We start from the raw sequence: 18,886 nt of genomic DNA, 5'->3' as shown, positions 1-18,886 counted from the left end.
TAGTTTTTCTTTTTTAAGCAAAGCTTCTTACCAGTCAATTCTACTATATAACATAATTTTACTTTCAAGAGTATTATGGTAGTGTGTGTCGAGTAACGACATTTGGGGACACTTTTCATAGCCACCATAGATAGTTTTACTGCTCTTTCCTAATGTCATGTAGTACTTGCTAAAGCCACCATATAGTACATCCTAATGTTACTTAACAGTACATCCCAATGTCACCTCATAGTACTTCCTACTGTCACCTCATAGTAACTCATAATGTTACCTTACAGCACATCACAATGCCACTACATAGTACCTCCTACTGTCACCTCATAGTACCTCCTAATGACTTCTCATACTACCTCCCAATGTCACTGAATAGTACTGGTGCGACTTAGACCCAGCATTAAAAAAAATTGCTGAACTTCACAATCATTGGCATTGCATCCATCTCCGAATTATAAACCCAGTGTCACCTCATAGAACCTTATAATGTCACCTCATAGTACCTCCCAGTGTCACTTCATACTACCCTCAATGACATCACCTCTTAATATCAACTTATAGTACTTCATAATGTCACCTCATAAACCACCCCATAGTACCTGCTAATACCACCACATAGTACTTGCTAATGTCAACTCATAGTACCTCCCAATGTCACCTCATAGTACCTCCCAATGTCACATCATACTACTTCTCAATGTTACCTCATAGTACCTGCTAATGTCACCTGATAGTACCTCCCATTGTCACATCATACTACTTCTCAATGTAACCTCATAGTACCTCCCAATGTCACCTCATAGTACCTCCCAATGCCACATCATACTACTTCTCAATGTCACCTCATAGTACCTGCTAATGTCACCTCATAGTACCTCCCAATGTCATATCATACTACTTCTCAATGTCACCTCATAGTACCTGCTAATGTCACCTCATAGTACCTCCTAATGTCACATCATACTACTTCTCAATGTCACAATCGCAAACAAAGGAAAGAGAAAAGAGTTGTCTTTTTTTGCTAGCACACTAGAGAGAATATAAAAAATATAACTTTTATTGCATAATATTTAAAAGCATGTTGTTTGTGAAATAAGACATACATACATAAAGTGGTGTGAAATAAAGTGATGATTAAAACCTTGTACCTCACTGTATGTTTATTTTATATATTGCATGTGCAGTTATATATGTTTACTCCCGTGTGTCTTTTATATCACCATATAGTTCGCCATAGGGGGGATTTTTTCTCCCGTCCCTGACAATGCTACCTTATAGTACCTGACAATGCCATCTTATAGTATCTGACAATGCCATCTTATAGTACCTGACAATGCCACCTTATAGTACCTGACAATGTCACCTTATAGTACTTCCCAATGTCACATCATACTACTGCTCTGTGTCACTTCATAGTACCTGCTAATGTTACCTCATAGTACCTAACAATGTCACCTCATAGTCATCGTTAATGTCACCTCATAGTATTTCACAATGTCACCTTATAGCACCTAACAATGTCACCGTATAGTATTTATAATGTTACCTTTTAGTACCTTACAGTGTCACCTTACAGTATTGCAAATGTCACCTCTTATTACCCGACAGTGTCACCTTATAGTAATTGCTAATGTCACCTCTTAGTACCTGACAATGGGCCTAATTCAGACCTGAATGTAGCAGCAAATTTGTTAGCAGATGGGCAAAACCATGTGCACTGCAGGGGGGTCAGATATAACATGTGCAGAGAGAGTTCAATTTGGGTGGGGTGTGTTCAAACTAAAATCTAAATTGCAGTGTAAAAATAAAGCAGCCAGTATTTACCCTGCACAGAAACAATATAACCCACCCAAATCTAACTCTCTCTGCACATGTTATGTTTGCCCCACCTGCAATGCACATGGTTTTGCCCATCTGCTAACAAATTTGCTGCTTCAATCAGGTCTGAATTAGGCCCCATGTCACCTTACAGTATTGCTAATGTCACCTCTTATTACCTGACAGTGTCACCGTACAGTATTGCTAATGTCACCTCTTAGTACCTGACAGTGTCACCGTGTAGTATTGCTAGTGTTTCCTCATAGTACCCCACAATTTCATCCACCGCCTTAATATGCTTTTCCTTTTTACATATTATCCTTGTGACATTGGAGTTTTCTCTACTAAGTGTAGCTACATCTTTAGATGTATGCCCTGGTATACGTAGGTCCACTAACGTGCCATCCCTGTAACTTATGCCCTGGTGGCAAAAAGGGATCCATGAAAAGTTGTAGCTGCCTCTGAGCTGGTGCGACTATCTATTTGGTTCCCATTGCATTAGCATGCTGTGAGTCCCTCATTATAATATCACTTCCTCAGATAACTGCAGTGTTTGCTTGTGTGAATAGTCAGTCACGTTTTTGCATCATGTATTTCATATGGAACGCCCAAATCTGCCCCTTTCTCGTGAGGTCCTGCCCTCATTGTTTATTCCCGACAAGACACCATGTCACAGCACTGGTCCATTTGTGACTTTGTATAAACAGATACAACAGCAAATATGTATAGGATATCAAAAAACATTGCCCCCAAAGATCTGTCACACATTGAACATAGGTTATGCAGTCCCCACTGAGAAGGTATCATGTCCAGCATATAACAGTTGTATTCCTCCCTTTCCACAGGCATCCTGCCGCACATGGGGTGTATTCTACGCCGTGCTGGTCAGGAGGACTCTCTGCTTCTACCATGACCGCAAACATTCCACGAAGGTAAGTTGCAGCTGCACAGTTATTACCAGGAGAAAAAATGTTGTACCTGGTGGAAGGAGTCATGATGGGGGGTCAGTATATTGTACCTGCTGGAAGGGGTCATGCTGGAGGGTCAATATCATGTACCTGTGGAAGGGATCATGCTGGAGGGTCAGCACTTTGTATCTGATGGAAGGAGTCATGTAAGAGGGTTAGTATCTAGTATCTTGTGGAAGGGGTCATGTTGGAGGGCCAGTATCTTGTACCCGGTGGAAAGGGTCATGTTGGAGGATCAGTGCCTTGTACCTAGTGGAAGGTATTAAGTTGGAGGGTCAGCATTTTTTATATCTGGTGGAAGGGGTCATGCTAGAGGGTCAGTATTTTGTATCTGGTGGAAGGGGTCATGTTGGGGCGGGGGGGAGAGGGTGTCAGCATTTTATACCTGGTGGAAGTCATGTTGGAGGGTCAGTATATTGTATCTGGTGGAAAGGGTCATGTTGGAGGGTCAGTATCTTGTACCTGGTGGAAGGGGTCATGTTGGAGGGTCAGTGTCACGTACCTGGCAGAAGAGGTCATGTTGGAGGGTCAGCATTTTGTACTTGGTAGAAGGGGTTATGTTGGAGGGTCAGAAGTTTGTATCGGGTGGAAGAGGACATGTACAGAGTGCCTCATGGTTTCACCAGTCTGTGGCTCTGCTTTACAATGAGCTGCTGATTCAGTTCCATGGACATCCCGATCCAGCCACTTGTGAAAGTAGCCATCATCACTATCAGCATACATGTGCACCAATCCTATTCTTGGTGCAGAAGATCCATCTTAAATCAGACCCATCTCTGCATGTGTTACAACTGGCGACAGTTCTCTTTCCAAGAAGAGCGGAGCTCACAGAGACCTTCTGGGCAGTGACTCATGTACACCCCAGGTTAAGACTCGCAGAACTCAGTAGCAGGTCTTCTTGCCTATAATAGCTGCTTTTCCCTTAAGGCGTGATGTGCCTACCGATACTGGGATGCCACCAGGACCTACGCCACTGGTGGTAGTGCGAGCTTAACCTCGGAGTGACCCGGGTCAATGCCGATGGAGCGAAAGACCAAAAGAGGATAGAATCTAAGACAAGAGACTGGAGAACAAACAATACACACTTAAACACAGAACTCTCCCAAACTCTGGACAGCATTCGGGCGAGGAGAGTACATAAAGTACATAAACACACAATACACTACAGAAAGAAGTTAGATAAAACAACAAAGAGACAGCCACTAGCAGTGGGAGTACTGATGGTATACAATAGAGCAGAGGTTCCCAAACTGTGTGCCGTGGCTCCCTGGGGTGCCTCGGGACACTTGCAGGGGTGCCCTAGGTTGGTGGTCCAGGACCAATTCAAATTATTCATGGTCAATATAATAGGCAAAACCAGTGCTGGTGGCTGCCAGTCATAAAATATGTGGCCAAACAGAAGCAAATCTTGTCCCTCACCACACAACTGACCCTAAGGAAGACATATAAACGCGATCTACTTAATGTAATATTTCTTTCTAAATTTCTCAGTAAGAAATTTTTGGCCTAGGGGTGCCGTGAAAAAAATTCTGATATTCTAGGGCGCCGTGATTCAAAAAAGTTTGGAAACCACTGCAATAGAGATAGATAACTGAGGAAACACAAGACTGTATAGCAAGAAGACAAGGAGTGCTATAAGCAGAAATAAAAGCAACAAGAAAGATAATGCAACTGACACAGAGTAGGATTCTGATAATTATGTACTGACACAGGGCTGAAAACAGGAATACTGCAGCGTTAGATGCTGATAATTATGCAACTGGACACAAGAATACTGTAGAGGACGGTAGAAGAATAACCAGACATAGGAATTCACGAGAAGTATTAGAACCTAGAGACAAGGGATCCCGCAGCAACCAGGAACTATGACCAGCCAGTAGTGAGAGACAGACAACACATATATAGGAGACAAGAGCCAATGAGAGTCACAGCACAGCCAGCCCCCCTAATTACCAATGTTATTACCACTGCTGCACATTCACCAGCCTCCTGACTTTCACAAGAGACAACAGGCTGGAGTCAGGTAACAAAGCATTCCCAAACAGGTGTGCTGCTACACATAGTAGTCAGCTTCAAGGTTGCTAGGAGACAGCCAGAAACACAAACAGAAATGATCCTCAGCAGCAACTCATAACAGCATGCACTCCCCTCTGAAGAGCACATGCTCACAGCACTGCCACCTGACACTTATCTTACTCACGAACGCCCGGTGCCACCCAGCTACACCGATTCAGTCACAAGTGAAGATGCGTCTGTGATACGAATGACTCTAAAAAAACGCTATAGTTACATATGCTAGTCGCTGTGTGCAACTCTAAGTGAGCCGCTGATTGTGTATATATATTATGTTTCTGTATTATAAGAATTAGTGCCATGAGCCATGGTCACCAGATACCAGCTATGGACTGTAGTTACACCCATTGTGCTTAAAGTCCTACTAATGTACCTTTTGTGTCTCCCAATAGAGTTTTGTTTCTTCTACCCCCTTGAACCTCACGGGAGCCGTGTGCACCCAAGAATCAGATTATGCTAAGAGAAGTAACTGCTTCAGGCTACGGTGAGTACCCCAAAAATACACTGTCACTTTCTTTTCTGAGTATAACCTCCACAGGCTGCATGGCTACAGCTCAGAACATTTAATTTATGAATGAGCAACCTGATACACTTCTACCTCTAGTTTTCAAAAGGGACACACATTACCCTTAATCTCAGTAATACGTTAACGTTTAAACTTTATTTAATCAAAGAGAGAGACACCAATCTGTAATAACATACAGCAGCATTTTAGTGAAAGATAAACAGTGTTACAGACTATTAGTAACGAATCTGACAATTTAATGCGAGGTCTGAGTGAGTGGACTTTGCCAAGCCTTCGAGAGTTGGGTATAAGTCTGGAACAGCGCAATCCTGCACAGAAGGGACACCTTCCGTCAGGCTGTTGCATTGGTTGTTTTTAATGTGCCCCGTTGATAGAGATTGTCTGCTTACATGAGTCAGTGGAACAAACATGGACCATAATTCTGCATGGTGCTGGTACTTAACAGGGTCCACGTAAAAATCCCTTACCTCGCTTGGACAAAGTAAGCAGGAATCACACGTAGGAAGGAGAGAGACTCCACGTCCTTCCACCATGTCATGTGCCGCTGGCGCAGTGTAACACACTGAGTTGTATGGAGGGGGATGTTACGTGATACAGAACCGAAATGTTACGTTCAAAGATCAAGCTCAGTCGCTGCTTTATTACCTAAAGATCTTCACCAAAAGCTGGGTCTCCTTTGAATCTTGGCAGAGCTTAAATTAGTGAATAAGAACTGAGGCCAATGGAGCATAAAGCAATAGGAACTGGGGACCACAGATTAAGGCTCAGCGGGCTGCGGGCTTTAAGGCAGCAGTTCTCAAATTCGGTCCTCGGTACCCCAAGTTGTTCATGTTTTCCAAGTCTCTTCACAGAATCACAAGTGAAATAATTAGTTCCACCTGTGCTATGAAACAGCTGAATGATTATATAAGACCCCTAGAGTTACACTAGCAAGGTCAATAACAGCAGCCTGTTATTCCCTTAGAGTACGAGACACTCTCTGGTACTTAGGATGACGCCTGGTCTTATTCTTGGAATATTAGGGACTTATACAGTCGTTGGGTGATCACTAGGTAATAGCAGGACCAGATGGAGATGGGACTAAGGTGCATGGACGAGACAGGGGTCACCCTGTTGGATCAGATACAGCAGACACTGGAGAGTACATGGTTTGCAATGGACACTGTAGTTACTATGTCCAGGTGACGGGGACTGGAGGTGATACAGGAATAACCAAGTTTCCCAACATGGAGCTGAAGTACATAGACAAGGCATAGGTAGGGTAAACATAAGAGAGTTGTTCTGGAGCTTCCACTCAAGCGGACCAGGGTTTCAGGACATGGAGCCAGGGATCATACACCACTGCAACAGACTTGTAGCATAAAGCTGGCTGACTTATAATAGGAGCAGGAACCAATCAGCAGCTCCCGTCCAGCCCAGCCTCCTAACAATAATCAAGTGCAGCTGTGCTGCTGCACGTAACAGACAGGAAGCGTCCCGGGTGCTTAGGAACACATACTACTTGCGGCACCAGTTACTAGGTGACTGCCGGAAGCCCCATGGCCATCACGACGCAGTGTCCCAGCTCCGGTGCAACAGCCGGGACCCGTTGCCTGGATGAGCCGCTTTGGCGGCATGTAACAACCTCTGCAAGGGATATGTACTAAGCCATGAAGAGTGATAAAGTGGGGAGGCAAAAAGTACAAACCAATCAGCTCCTAACTGCCATGTTATAGGATGTATTTAAAAAATGACAACTAAGAGCTGATTGGTTGGAGTTTATCTCTCTCCACTTTATCACTCCCTAGTCCAATGGTTAGTACATCTGCCCCTGGATCTCTTAAAATGTGTCTGTGAGCAAAGAATACACTTGTGCACCTGATGGGTGACCTGGAAAACATGAGCTGTTTGGGGTCCCATGGACTGAGTTTGAGAACCACTGCTCTAAGGCCACCAGGTACCCACAAGTGATTTCAATTCTACATATATGCAGAGTAACAACAGGGGGCATGAACCACTTGTAGCCTGTGTATTTCATGTGTCTGCAGCCGATATGTTACACTTAGATAATGTACAGGTGTAAAAAAGGGGGGGGAAGTCAATATCCCGGCGATCGGGATCCTGGCGTTCGGGATACCGACCGCAGAGAATTCCGGCTGCGCTGCCAGGGCTTTTTCTCACTCGAGTACAGCGAGCCCGCAAGGGGCTTTCTAGCGCTTGCCCCGCTGCCGGGATCCTGGTGTCGGTATTCTGATCTCCGGGATTCCAGCCGCTGGATTTCCATCCCCAACCCGTATAAATTGCACTAATATATATCTATATATATATATCATTTAGTATAGATAGATATTAGATCAGGGGCGCTTTAAGAGAGGAGGAGGCCCGGGTGCAGCCTCCTCCGTTCGGGCCCCCTTATCTCTGCTGGCAGCGCTGAGAGTCTGAGCACAAGAGTGCTCAGACTCTACTGCGCATGCGCAGATCTCCGGGAAAATGATGCGGCGGCCATTTTCCCTGAGATTTCTCTACTGCGCATGCGCAGAACTCCGTGAAAATGGCCGCTGGGCCATTTTCACAGAGTTTTAATAGCGCCGTGGACGTCGCCGCGGGACTCCGGAGGGGTGAGTATTTAGAAAATGGGTGCAGCGTGTGCGGTGGGGGCCTCCTCTGGACTCAGGGGCCCGTGTGCACCGCACACACTGCACCCATTATAGAAACGCCAATGTATTAGATAGATAACTCCTGTAATAGTGTCTCATTCCCTCTACTTGCCTCCTCCTTCCTTTATTTCCTGTTCATTCTCTCTATGAGTTACCCGCTTTTACACCTCTTTCTGTATCCCACCCTCAGATTAAAGGATGGCTCCGAGTATCTGTTCCGGGCCCCAACCTCTGAACTACTCCAGGAGTGGGTGTCAAAGGTTTGCCATAATTCAGGTGAGTGCACGTCACTTACTGACACCTGGTATGTATTACACAGCAGGAATTAGTGGGATGGACCCAAGAGTATCTGATCCATGTGGCTGCAGTAGGCGGGAAGATAGCAGGCAGCGAGCACTCAAGCGTTGTACTGGGATAACTGCTGCGTGACGTAGCCTCTGGGATGGGTTGGGTATGACGCTGCGGGCTCAGTGGCTCACTGCGCTTGCCACAGGTTCTATTCCCACTCCATGGGTATCGTGGACTCCCAGGAATGGGAATAGCTGTGGCGGCGCTGCTGGCATTCTGGTTGTCGGGATCCTGGCGTCGGTATTCTGACCGCCGGGATCCTGACTATATTCCTCTGGGATGGTTACTGAGGCCGGGATGAGTCTGGCCCATTCACAGCGACGAGACAGTTTCTAGCAGTTTGCATAGGAATACTACATAGGAATGTAATCTCAGGGCAAGTGGCTAAAGGATGTCTCTTTTCTGTCACAGGGCTGGAGGACACAGATCTGCTTGGGAATTCAGTGCTGGGCACAAATCTGACTCCCTGTCACGTGTCTCGGTGAGATCATCTTATGGTGAACAAGATCTTCATCTATTGATGGATATAGTTGTTTCAATTATTTGCTTATCTAGTTCCCTGTTGGACATGATCTGAAGCAGAAAGGTCCTAGACTAGACTGAAGGTCTCTTATATAAAGTAAACAAGTTTCATATCATGCTTACAATATATGTTCAGCTATGCTCATTATGGGATAGTAGGTGATCACTTGCAGTCATTATGGGATAGTAGGTGATCACCTGCAGTCATTATGGGATAGTAGGTGATCACTTGCAGTCATTATGGGATAGTAGGTGATCACCTGCAGTCATTATGGGATAGTAGGTGATCACCTGCAGTCATTATGGGATAGTAGGTGATTACCTGCAGGCATTATGGGATAGTAGGTGATCACCTACAGTCATTATGGGTAGTTGGTGATCACTTGCAGTCATTATGGTGTAGTTCAGAGGTTCTCAAACTTGGTCCTCGTGGGCCCACACAGTGCATGTTTTGCAGGTCTCCTCACAGAATCACAAGTGAAATAATTAGCTCCACCTGTGGACCTTTTAAAATGTGTCAGTGAGTAATTAATACACCTGTGCACCTACTGGGTTACCTGCAAAACATGCACTGTGTGGGCCCACGAGGACCAAGTTTGAGAACCTCTGGTGTAGTTGATGATCTTTGCAGTCATTATAGGCAGTTGGTGATCACTTGCAGTCATTATGGAGTAGTTGGTGATCACTAGCAGTCATTATGAGTAGTTGGTGACCACTTACAGTGATTATGGAGTAGTTGGTGATCACTTGCAGTCGTTACGGGATAGTAGGTGATCATGTGCAGTAATTATGGGTAGTTGGTGATCACTTGTAGTGATTATGGGTAGTGGGTGATCACTTGCAGTCATTATGGAGTAGATGATGATCACTTGTAGTAATTATGGAGTAGTTGGTGATCATGTGCATTGGTTATGGTAGTTGGTGATCACTTGCAGTGATTATGGAGTAGTTGGTGATTGATTACTTGTAGTGATTATGGAGTAGTTGGTGATCATGTGCAGTGATTATGGAGTGGTTGGTGATCATGTGCAGTGATTATGGAGTAGTTGGTGATCATGTGCAGTGATTATGGAGTAGTTGGTGATCATGTGCAGTGAATATGGAGTAGTTGGTGATCAAGTGCAGTGATTATGGAGTAGTTGGTGATCATGTGCAGTGATTATGGAGAGATTGGTGATCATGTGCAGTGATTATGGAGTAGTTGGTGATCATGTGCAGTGATTATGGAGTAGTGAGTGATCATGTGCAGTGACTATGGAGTATTTGGTGATCATGTGCAGTGATTATAGAGTAGTTGGTGATCATGTGCAGTGATTATGGAGTAGTTAGTGATCATGTGCAGTGATTATGGAGTAATTGGTAATCATGTGCAGTGATTATGGAGTAGTGAGTGATCATGTGCAGTGACTATGGAGTAGTTGGTGATCATGTGCAGTGATTATGGAGTAGTTGGTGATCATGTGCAGTGACTATGGAGTAGTTGGTGATCATGTGCAGTGATTATGGAGTAGTGAGTGATCATGTGCAGTGACTATGGAGTAGTTGGTGATCATGTGCAGTGATTATGGAGTAGTTGGTGATCATGTGCAGTGACTATGGAGTAGTTGGTGATCATGTGCAGTGATTATGGAGTAGTTGGTGATCATGTGCAGTGATTATGGAGTAGTTGGTGATCATGTGCAGTGATTATCGAGTAGTTGGTGAGCACTTGCAGTCATTATGGACTTTGCTTTAAATACCTATTTTCTTCCTAAAGTGGAAAGTGTAGACTGTTGAGTTAAAAGTCCATTTTAGGTCATGTGTGAAGATAATGGGGGTCATTCCGAGTTGTTCGCTCGTTGCCGATTTTTGCTATATTGCGATTAGTCGCTTACTGCGCATGCGCAAGGTTCGCAGAGCGCATGCGCTTAGTTATTTTACACAAAAGTTAGGTATTTTACTCACGGCATGACAAGGTTTTTTCATCGTTCTGGTGATCGTACTGTGATTGACAGGAAGTGGGTGTTTCTGGGCGGAAACTTGACGTTTTCTGGGCGTGTGCGAAAAAACGCTGGCGTTTCTGGGAAAAACGCGGGAGTGTCTGAAGAAACGGGGGAGTGTCTGGGCGAACGCTGGGTGTGTTTGTGACGTCAAACCAGGAACGAAACTGACTGAACTGATCGCAATGGCTGAGTAAGTCTCGAGCTACTCAGAAACTGCTAAGAATTCTGCTAATCTTTCGTTCGCAATTCTGCTAAGCTAAGATACACTCCCAGAGGGCGGCGGCTTAGCGTGTGCAATGCTGCTAAAAGCAGCTAGCGAGCGAACAACTCGGAATGAGGGCCAATATTCCACCTTTATTGTACCTATAAATACCAGATTTGTAACCGAACAGCCTACAGTACATTACATTTCCCATGTAAGGAAAAAAATAGTAATTTCAAAATCTCTGTCTAGTGATCAGTTGTAGCCATTATAGGGTTATTGTGATCAGTTCTAGTCATTATTGTATAATTGGTGAATGAGTTTAGTTAATGTGGGAAAGTGGGTGATCAGTTATAAGCATTATGGGTAATGGATCACACGTACTACTTCCCCATTCTCAGAGATGATCCTTTAAGTCCCTGGAAGACAAACCTGTGCCGCCCTATACCTGTGCAGGGCAGAGATATGGTGGACCAGCCACGTCAGAAGGAGCCACAGAATGTACAAGCAGGTGAGAAGCCTCTTTGGTTGTAGTATCTTTAGCATATTTACTAATGTACTCATGTGCTGTAACACACTGGGTGGGACTGCAGAATATTCATTCTGCATGGTAACAAACCAAAATCCCACCAACAACCTGACAGGTAAGATTATACTTAGCCTGATAAATTGGTGTCAGAGAGGCCATTATGGTGAATTTCACATTCCAAACAATTGTTTGAAAAGTCAGTTGGGTGTCTGTTTTTTCCTATCTAACAGACAGGAAAAAACAGACACCCAACCGACTTTTCAAACAATTGAATTACCCCCCCTAAAACAGTAAAACATAATGATTCATCAATTCTCCCAGGTGCCTGTGTTCTGTAATGTACAGCAAATGAGGGACATCTTAGTATTAAACACGAAACCCCTTAACTCGGGCTCTCTGTGTGAGCAGTGTATTGAAAGTTTCAGGGGGCCTAATCATTACCCATTCATTTCTACAAAAGTAGGTGAAAATGAACATTAAATGATCAGGGCCAGGCATGATAAAGGTAATGCAGGAAATATCACCGATATCTCCTGCTTACCTTTCAGTCCCAATCTGTCCCGCTGTCCCCATACAATCGTATGGGGACCTAAATTCATCAATCACCAAGAATACTACATTTTTGGATCTTCGGTTTCATCTTGCAGTGCATAACGTAAGTAAGGATATAGGCTGATCAATACTTTCGCTGGCAGTGCAATTACAATGCGAACAGACTATGGGGTCTATTCATGAAGCAGTGAAAAGCGTGGAGAAGTGAGCCTGTGGAGAAGTTCCCATGGCAACAAATCAGCACTCCGTACAATTGTATAGTATGCAAATTATAAATGTTACTTCAGTGCTGATTGGTTGCCATGGGCATCTTCTCCACTGGCTCACTTCTCCACGCTTTTCACTGCTTCATGAATAGACCCCTAATAATGAACTAACTTGCTTCACTAATACCCCTTTTCCACCTACGAGCACGGGTCGCAGCCGGGAGCCTGACACGGGAGCTGCCCCCTGCTGCGACCCGTGCTCGGTCCCTTTCCCATCGGCAGTCACAACCCGGCAAATGCCGGGTTGGTGACGCTTCTATTGACACGGCAGGGGCGGCGCAGGGAGATCACATGATCTCCCAGCGCCGCCCATCCATACAGTGTAAACGGGAGCCGTGTCGCATCGACACGGCTCCCGTTTACACTACAACCCTACCCGGATCATTCCCGTGTCCTACCCAGGTAGATAGCCGGGTAGGATTCACGGGTCACTTGATCCGGGTTTACCCTTTTCCACTTGCAAAAAACACGGGTAAATGCGCGCCGCCGTGCATTTACCCATGTTTGTTGAGCTAGTGGAAAAGGGGTATTACAGACTGCTAAACTGATACCTACTAATGAGGTACCTCAGGCACAATTTAACTTAAGTTAGGTGCAGTATTCCCCGGACACCAGTCACTCTATATACTGTAATACAAAGGCAATCAACACATTAAACAACAACTACTTTGGGCCTAATTTAGATTGGATCGCAAATCGAACCGCAGTTTTTCCGATGGCCCCAACTGTGCATGGTCAGGTCCCACCCTGCACGCGCAGTTAATGTTAACAGTTAGCATTAACTGCGAATGCCTCTGCCTGATTGACGGTGGGTGGCGGTCTATTGTGGGGGCGACGCAGGGTAAAAGGGGGCGTGGTGTTACCGGCATTTTCAGGGTGGATGTGTGTCGTCACACGCAGCCGCTCCGAACTAAAAAATTGCGTCAGGTCTCCTGCCGCTGTAGCCAGGCTGTACCGGCAGGATGTATCCACAATTTCAGTGCCACAATTGCAATTTCAACGTGATCGCAGTGGATAGGCAGTGCGCTGTATTACGGGCGGTCTTGCCCTATGATGGGCGGCCCCCAGCATGCGAGTGAAGGGATTGTAGCAGAATTTGCAATCCTTGCTGAATAAGGGGGGTAATTCAGACCTGATCGCTAGGAAGCGATTTTTGCAGCACTGCGATCAGATAGTCACCGCCTACAGGGAGAGTGTATTACTGTGTAAGTGTGCGAACGCATGTGTAGCAGAGCTGCACAAACTGATTTTGTGCAGTCTCTGCACAGCCAGGACTTACTCAGCCACTGCGATCACCGGCACCGTAACTGACGTCAGGAACCCTCCCTGCAAACGCATGGACACGCCTGCGTTTTTTCAGACACTCCTTGAAAACGGTCAGTTGCCACCCACAAACGCTTTCTTCCTGCCAATCACCTTGCGATCGCCAGTGCGACCGATTTTTTTTGCACCATCCGATGTCCGTTGCAGTCATCCGACGCGCCTGCGCATTGTGGTGCATACGCATGCGCAGTTCAGACCTGATCGCAGCGATCAGGTCTGAATTACCCCCAAGGTCCTTAATGTGAGTTGGATGGAGATCTCTGGACCTTTTATCCCTCTGGATGTACACTGGGTTCCCAGATGCACAGATGCAGCCATAGGAGACCAGAGTCAGAAGGAGAAACTGTACCTGCCATAGAGCTCGTACAAGTGTCGATGGTGCGAGTAATGGTTCACCGATGGTGGCGCCGAAAGAAACAGCGTCGGATTTACAGCGCACTGACACTAAAAGTGGGCGTCTCAGTCCTAGCACAGTCAGACGCAGGCAACCACACCGGGGAAGGGCTGATACCAGCATTTGCATATACTCGCAGCCATGACCCCAGCAACAGACGCAAGAGCAGACGCAGCAGCAGCGCCCATCTCTGAATCAGGCCCTAACAACTGGAGGGAGCTCATTTCTGCCGGTGTCAATCAATCTAGCAACAAAACAGACATAACCCCCTTTATATCCCCAGTGACGTTACCGTAGTATGACCATCTCATACGCAGTGGCGTGGTTTGTTGCCACTGCACATGTGTCACTATGGTCTTATGACTGCGGTCGCAGTGAGGGTTAATTCGCAAAGGAGGTAGCATTTGTGGGCGATAACGGGGGTTGGCCACTCAAATGCAGGAGTGTTGCGACCATTTTGGGGGGGTGTCAGTGCTTGCAACTGCATTCCCATATGCAGTTTAAATGGCTTGTGGTGTCTTACTTTCAACGGCCATTTTGCACGACCAGAAGGTTGATGATTGAATGATGTTTGTCCAATGGTTGCATCAACGTACATAAGTGGCAGTTCTCAGTACAGATCCTGCAAGCGACGATGTTTGCGTCTGTTACGCGACGGCTGCATACGGGATTGTAGCTGCAAACGGCATTTGCAACTGTCTCTGAATCAGGCTCTCATTCCAGTGCGCACAAGGAACACAACACTGTTCCAGGAGCTGATCTCCTCTATCCCTGAGATCTTCACCCTAATGACAAGGTCTAAGTCCATCAACATAATGCGTATGTATCACCAGCCTTACTTACCTGTGCTGTTTCCGCCTCCTGGTTGGTTCTCCCCTTCAATTGGTGCTGCAGCTGTCGCCAACTATCAAATGGCAGCCTCGACTGCCAGCCCCTCAAGCTGGAACATACACTGGTCCCAGCACTTTTTCTGCTGGTGGCTCTTAGTCCTCTCTCCCCCGCACACTGTCCTCTCCTTCCTGCTGTACTCCAGGAGCTTGCAGAGAAATGTTGTCTTGTCTCCTCTATGGCACATGCACTGTTTTGAGGCAGCATCACAAATCATTTTATTGGAATCAAAGGGTTCGATTCATTTCAGAGACGATTGAATAGCACCGGGAACGAGCTCCCAGATCTATTCAATTCAGCGTGATGCTAAGTCAGAGACTGCCCATACTTGCAGACTAGACAGGGTGTTTAATCCTGAGAGCGAGCATTCTCTGACTAAAGTGCCTCACCGCGATGCTGTTTGCGCAGCACTACGTCACAAATTATTGTGGCCTAGTGCGGACCTAGTTTTGTCAGATTTCCCAGAGAAGTGCTAGAAGAAATTCACTAGTTGGGAAAACATCGTGCTGAATTGAATAGCTCCAGGAGCTCCTTCCCGGTGCTATTCAGTTTGCTCTGAATTGCATTGACCCCAAATATTTACAGAGGTAGGAAATACCAAGCTCATCAGGATAAGGCAACTACAGAATATACAGGCCTTAGGAAAGATGGAGCTGTAGCGCAGGTGCACAGTCTATATAAGAAAGTCTCCTATTAGTGGAGATGCACACATGACATTGAGCATTGTGCCACGGATGAGCTGTGGAAATTTCACTTGTCTCCACTCCCCCCTTCCCCCCACTCTCCTTTGCACAGACGACTGCAGATCTAGAACTGGTCCTCAGCTGCCAAGCAGATTCTATGTGCCTGAGAACATTGGTCCAGAGCATGACAGTAACTTAACAACATACAGGAGGCGGTCCCAGTCATTCAGCTCAGGTGAGACTCCAGCAAGTCATTTAAGATGTTTGAGAAAGATGTTACTTGGTGTAATTTATCAAAATCTGTATTTTTAAGATAATATTCTGTAAATGGCTATGGGGCCACATGGGTGCTTAGAGTGTAGCCATTAATTATATATGCAGGAGACAGATACCTTAAAGGTTAAATCAATATGCATGAGAGTGCAGCCTATCCATTCACTAGGGACCAGTGACATCACTGAGAATTCAGCCTATCTATTCACTAGGGACCAGTGACATCACTGAGAATGCAGACTATCCATTCACTAGGGGCCAGGGACATCACTGGAAATGCAGCCTATCCATTCACTAGGGACCAGTGACATCACTGAGAATGCAGCCTATCCATTCATTAGTAACCAGTGACATCACTAAAAGTGCAGCCTATCTATTCACTAGGGACCAGTGACAGCACTGAGAATGCAGCCTACACATTCACTAGGGACCAGTGACATCACTGAGAATACAGCCTATCCATTCACTAGGGACCAGTGACAGCACTGAAAATGCAGCTTATACATTCACTAGGAACCAATAACATTACTGAGAATGCAGCCTACACATTCACTAGGGACCAGTAACATCACTGAGAATGCAGCTTATCGATTCATTAGGGACCAGTTACATCACTGAGAGTGCAACCTATCCATTCACTAGGAACCAGTGACATCACTGAAAGTGTAGCCTATCCATTCACTAGGAACCAGTGACATCACTGAGAATAGAGCCTATATATTCACTAGGAACCAGTAGCATCACTGAGAATGCAGCCTATACATTCACTGGGAACCAATAACATCGCTGAGAATGCAGCCTAGCCATTCACTAGGGACCAGGGACTTCACTGGAAATGCAGCCTATCCATTCACTAGGGACCAGTGACAGCACTGAAAATGCAGCTTATACATTCACTAGGAACCAATAACATCACTGAGAATGCAGCCTACACATTCACAAAGGACCAGTGACATCACTGAGAATGCAGCCTATCCATTCACTAGGAACCAGTGACATCACTGAAAGTGCAGCATATCTATTCACTAGGAACCAATAACATCGCTTAGAATGCAGGCTATCCATTCACTAGGAACCAGTGACAGCACTGAGAATGCAGCCTATCCATTCACTAGGGACCTATCCATTCACTAGGAACCAATAACATCACTGAGAATGCAGCCTATCCATTCACTAGGAACCAGTGACAGCACTGAGAATGCAGCCTATCCATTCACTAGGGACCTATCCATTCACTAGGGACCAGTGCCATCACTGACAGTGCAGCCTATCCATTCACTAGGAACCAGTGACATCACTGAGAATGCAGCTTATCCATTCACTAGGAACTAGTGACATCACTGACAATGCAGCATACACATTCACCAGGGACCAGTGACATCACTGAGAATGCAGCCTATCTATTCACTAGCAACCAGTGACATTACTGAGAATGCAGCTTATCCACTGACTAGTAACCAGTGACATCACTGAGTATGCAACCTTTCCATTCACTAGGAACCTGTGACATCACTGAGAGTGCAGCCTATCGATTCACTAGGACCCAGTCACATCACTGAAACTGCAGCCTATCCATTCAGTAGGAATCAATAACATCACTGAGTATGCAGCCTACACATTCACTAGGGATCCATGACATCACTGAGAATGCAGCCTATCCATTCACTAGGGACCAGTGCCATCACTGACAGTGCAGCCTATCCATTTACTAGGAACCAGTGACATCACTGAGAATGCAGCTTATCCATTCACTAGGAACTAGTGACATCACTGACAATGCAGCATACACATTCACCAGGGACCAGTGACATCACTGAGAATGCAGCCTATCTATTCACTAGCAACCAGTGACATTACTGAGAATGCAGCTTATCCACTGACTAGTAACCAGTGACATCACTGAGTATGCAACCTTTCCATTCACTAGGAACCTGTGACATCACTGAGAGTGCAGCCTATCGATTCACTAGGACCCAGTCACATCACTGAAACTGCAGCCTATCCATTCAGTAGGAATCAATAACATCACTGAGTATGCAGCCTACACATTCACTAGGGATCCATGACATCACTGAGAATGCAGCCTATCCATTCACTAGTAACCAGTGACATCACTGAGAATGCAGCCTATCCATTCACTAGGGACAAGCGACATCACTGAGAGTGCAGCCTATCCATTCACTAGGAACCAGTGACGTCACTGAGAGTGGAACCTATCCATTCAATTGGAACCAGTGACATCACTGATAGTGCAGCCTATCCATTCACTAGGAACCAGTGACATCACTGAGCTACAGTATGAGTTACAAGAGTAACTTTCAGGAGTGATATTTCGGGCCAGTGTCACATATGAAAATAATGATGAAAGTACATCGACCAGAAAAATGCAGAATGAACAACATGGCCCATCCAGTTTCAGTTTCACGAGATGCAATGGGACCCATGTTGCCCTTGAGTACTAAGAGACATAATATGGGAGAGATGCAGGAAAGAACCAGCTGGTGGTGAAATCATGTTGGAATCCATACCGTGACCCTGAAGGTCAATCATGAAAATTGCATCTGTTGCTCCTTGTGATATGAGGAGTGCCATCAACAATATAGGATAGCCTCAGCGATGATGTGTATTCTGCTTCTTGTATATCTATATTCTAATGAACCCTAAGAGGTGGAGATTGCAGATTTTAGATAATGTTCACAGTTAATCAGAGGGCCAGAAATCCTATAAAACCTGGCAGAACCTTTTTATTTCTTACATCTACTGATGGGCCTGACTGTCCCCATGAGCTGCTTCCTTGCGTCAGTGCGGTTATCGTTGTAGCGCTTCTCATGCGGAATAAAGAGGCCTGTGCTGCACTGATGAACCCCAACAAAGGTGAAACAGTTTGTCTTTAGGTGGGATTTTTCTCT

The 18,886-nt window shown here is 45.6% G+C and overlaps 1 protein-coding gene across 3 annotated transcripts in view; it reads left to right on the top strand.

Moving 5' to 3' along the window:
• Positions 1-18,886, top strand: part of LOC134910596 (spectrin beta chain, non-erythrocytic 5-like) — a 188,481-nt gene that overhangs the window by 164,773 nt on the left and 4,822 nt on the right. For all 3 annotated transcript variants that reach the window (XM_063918821.1, XM_063918820.1, XM_063918819.1), the window contains 6 exons: positions 2,658-2,744; positions 5,246-5,337; positions 8,206-8,291; positions 8,775-8,844; positions 11,471-11,580; positions 15,817-15,939. In XM_063918821.1, coding sequence (XP_063774891.1) covers positions 2,658-2,744; positions 5,246-5,337; positions 8,206-8,291; positions 8,775-8,844; positions 11,471-11,580; positions 15,817-15,939 — 568 coding nt within the window. The remainder of the gene's footprint in view (positions 1-2,657; positions 2,745-5,245; positions 5,338-8,205; positions 8,292-8,774; positions 8,845-11,470; positions 11,581-15,816; positions 15,940-18,886) is intronic.

Source organism: Pseudophryne corroboree, chromosome 4 (assembly GCF_028390025.1).
Source record: "Pseudophryne corroboree isolate aPseCor3 chromosome 4, aPseCor3.hap2, whole genome shotgun sequence".
In the NCBI taxonomy this organism is placed as follows: domain Eukaryota; kingdom Metazoa; phylum Chordata; class Amphibia; order Anura; family Myobatrachidae; genus Pseudophryne; species Pseudophryne corroboree.
This window is presented reverse-complemented; position numbering and strand designations above follow the sequence as displayed.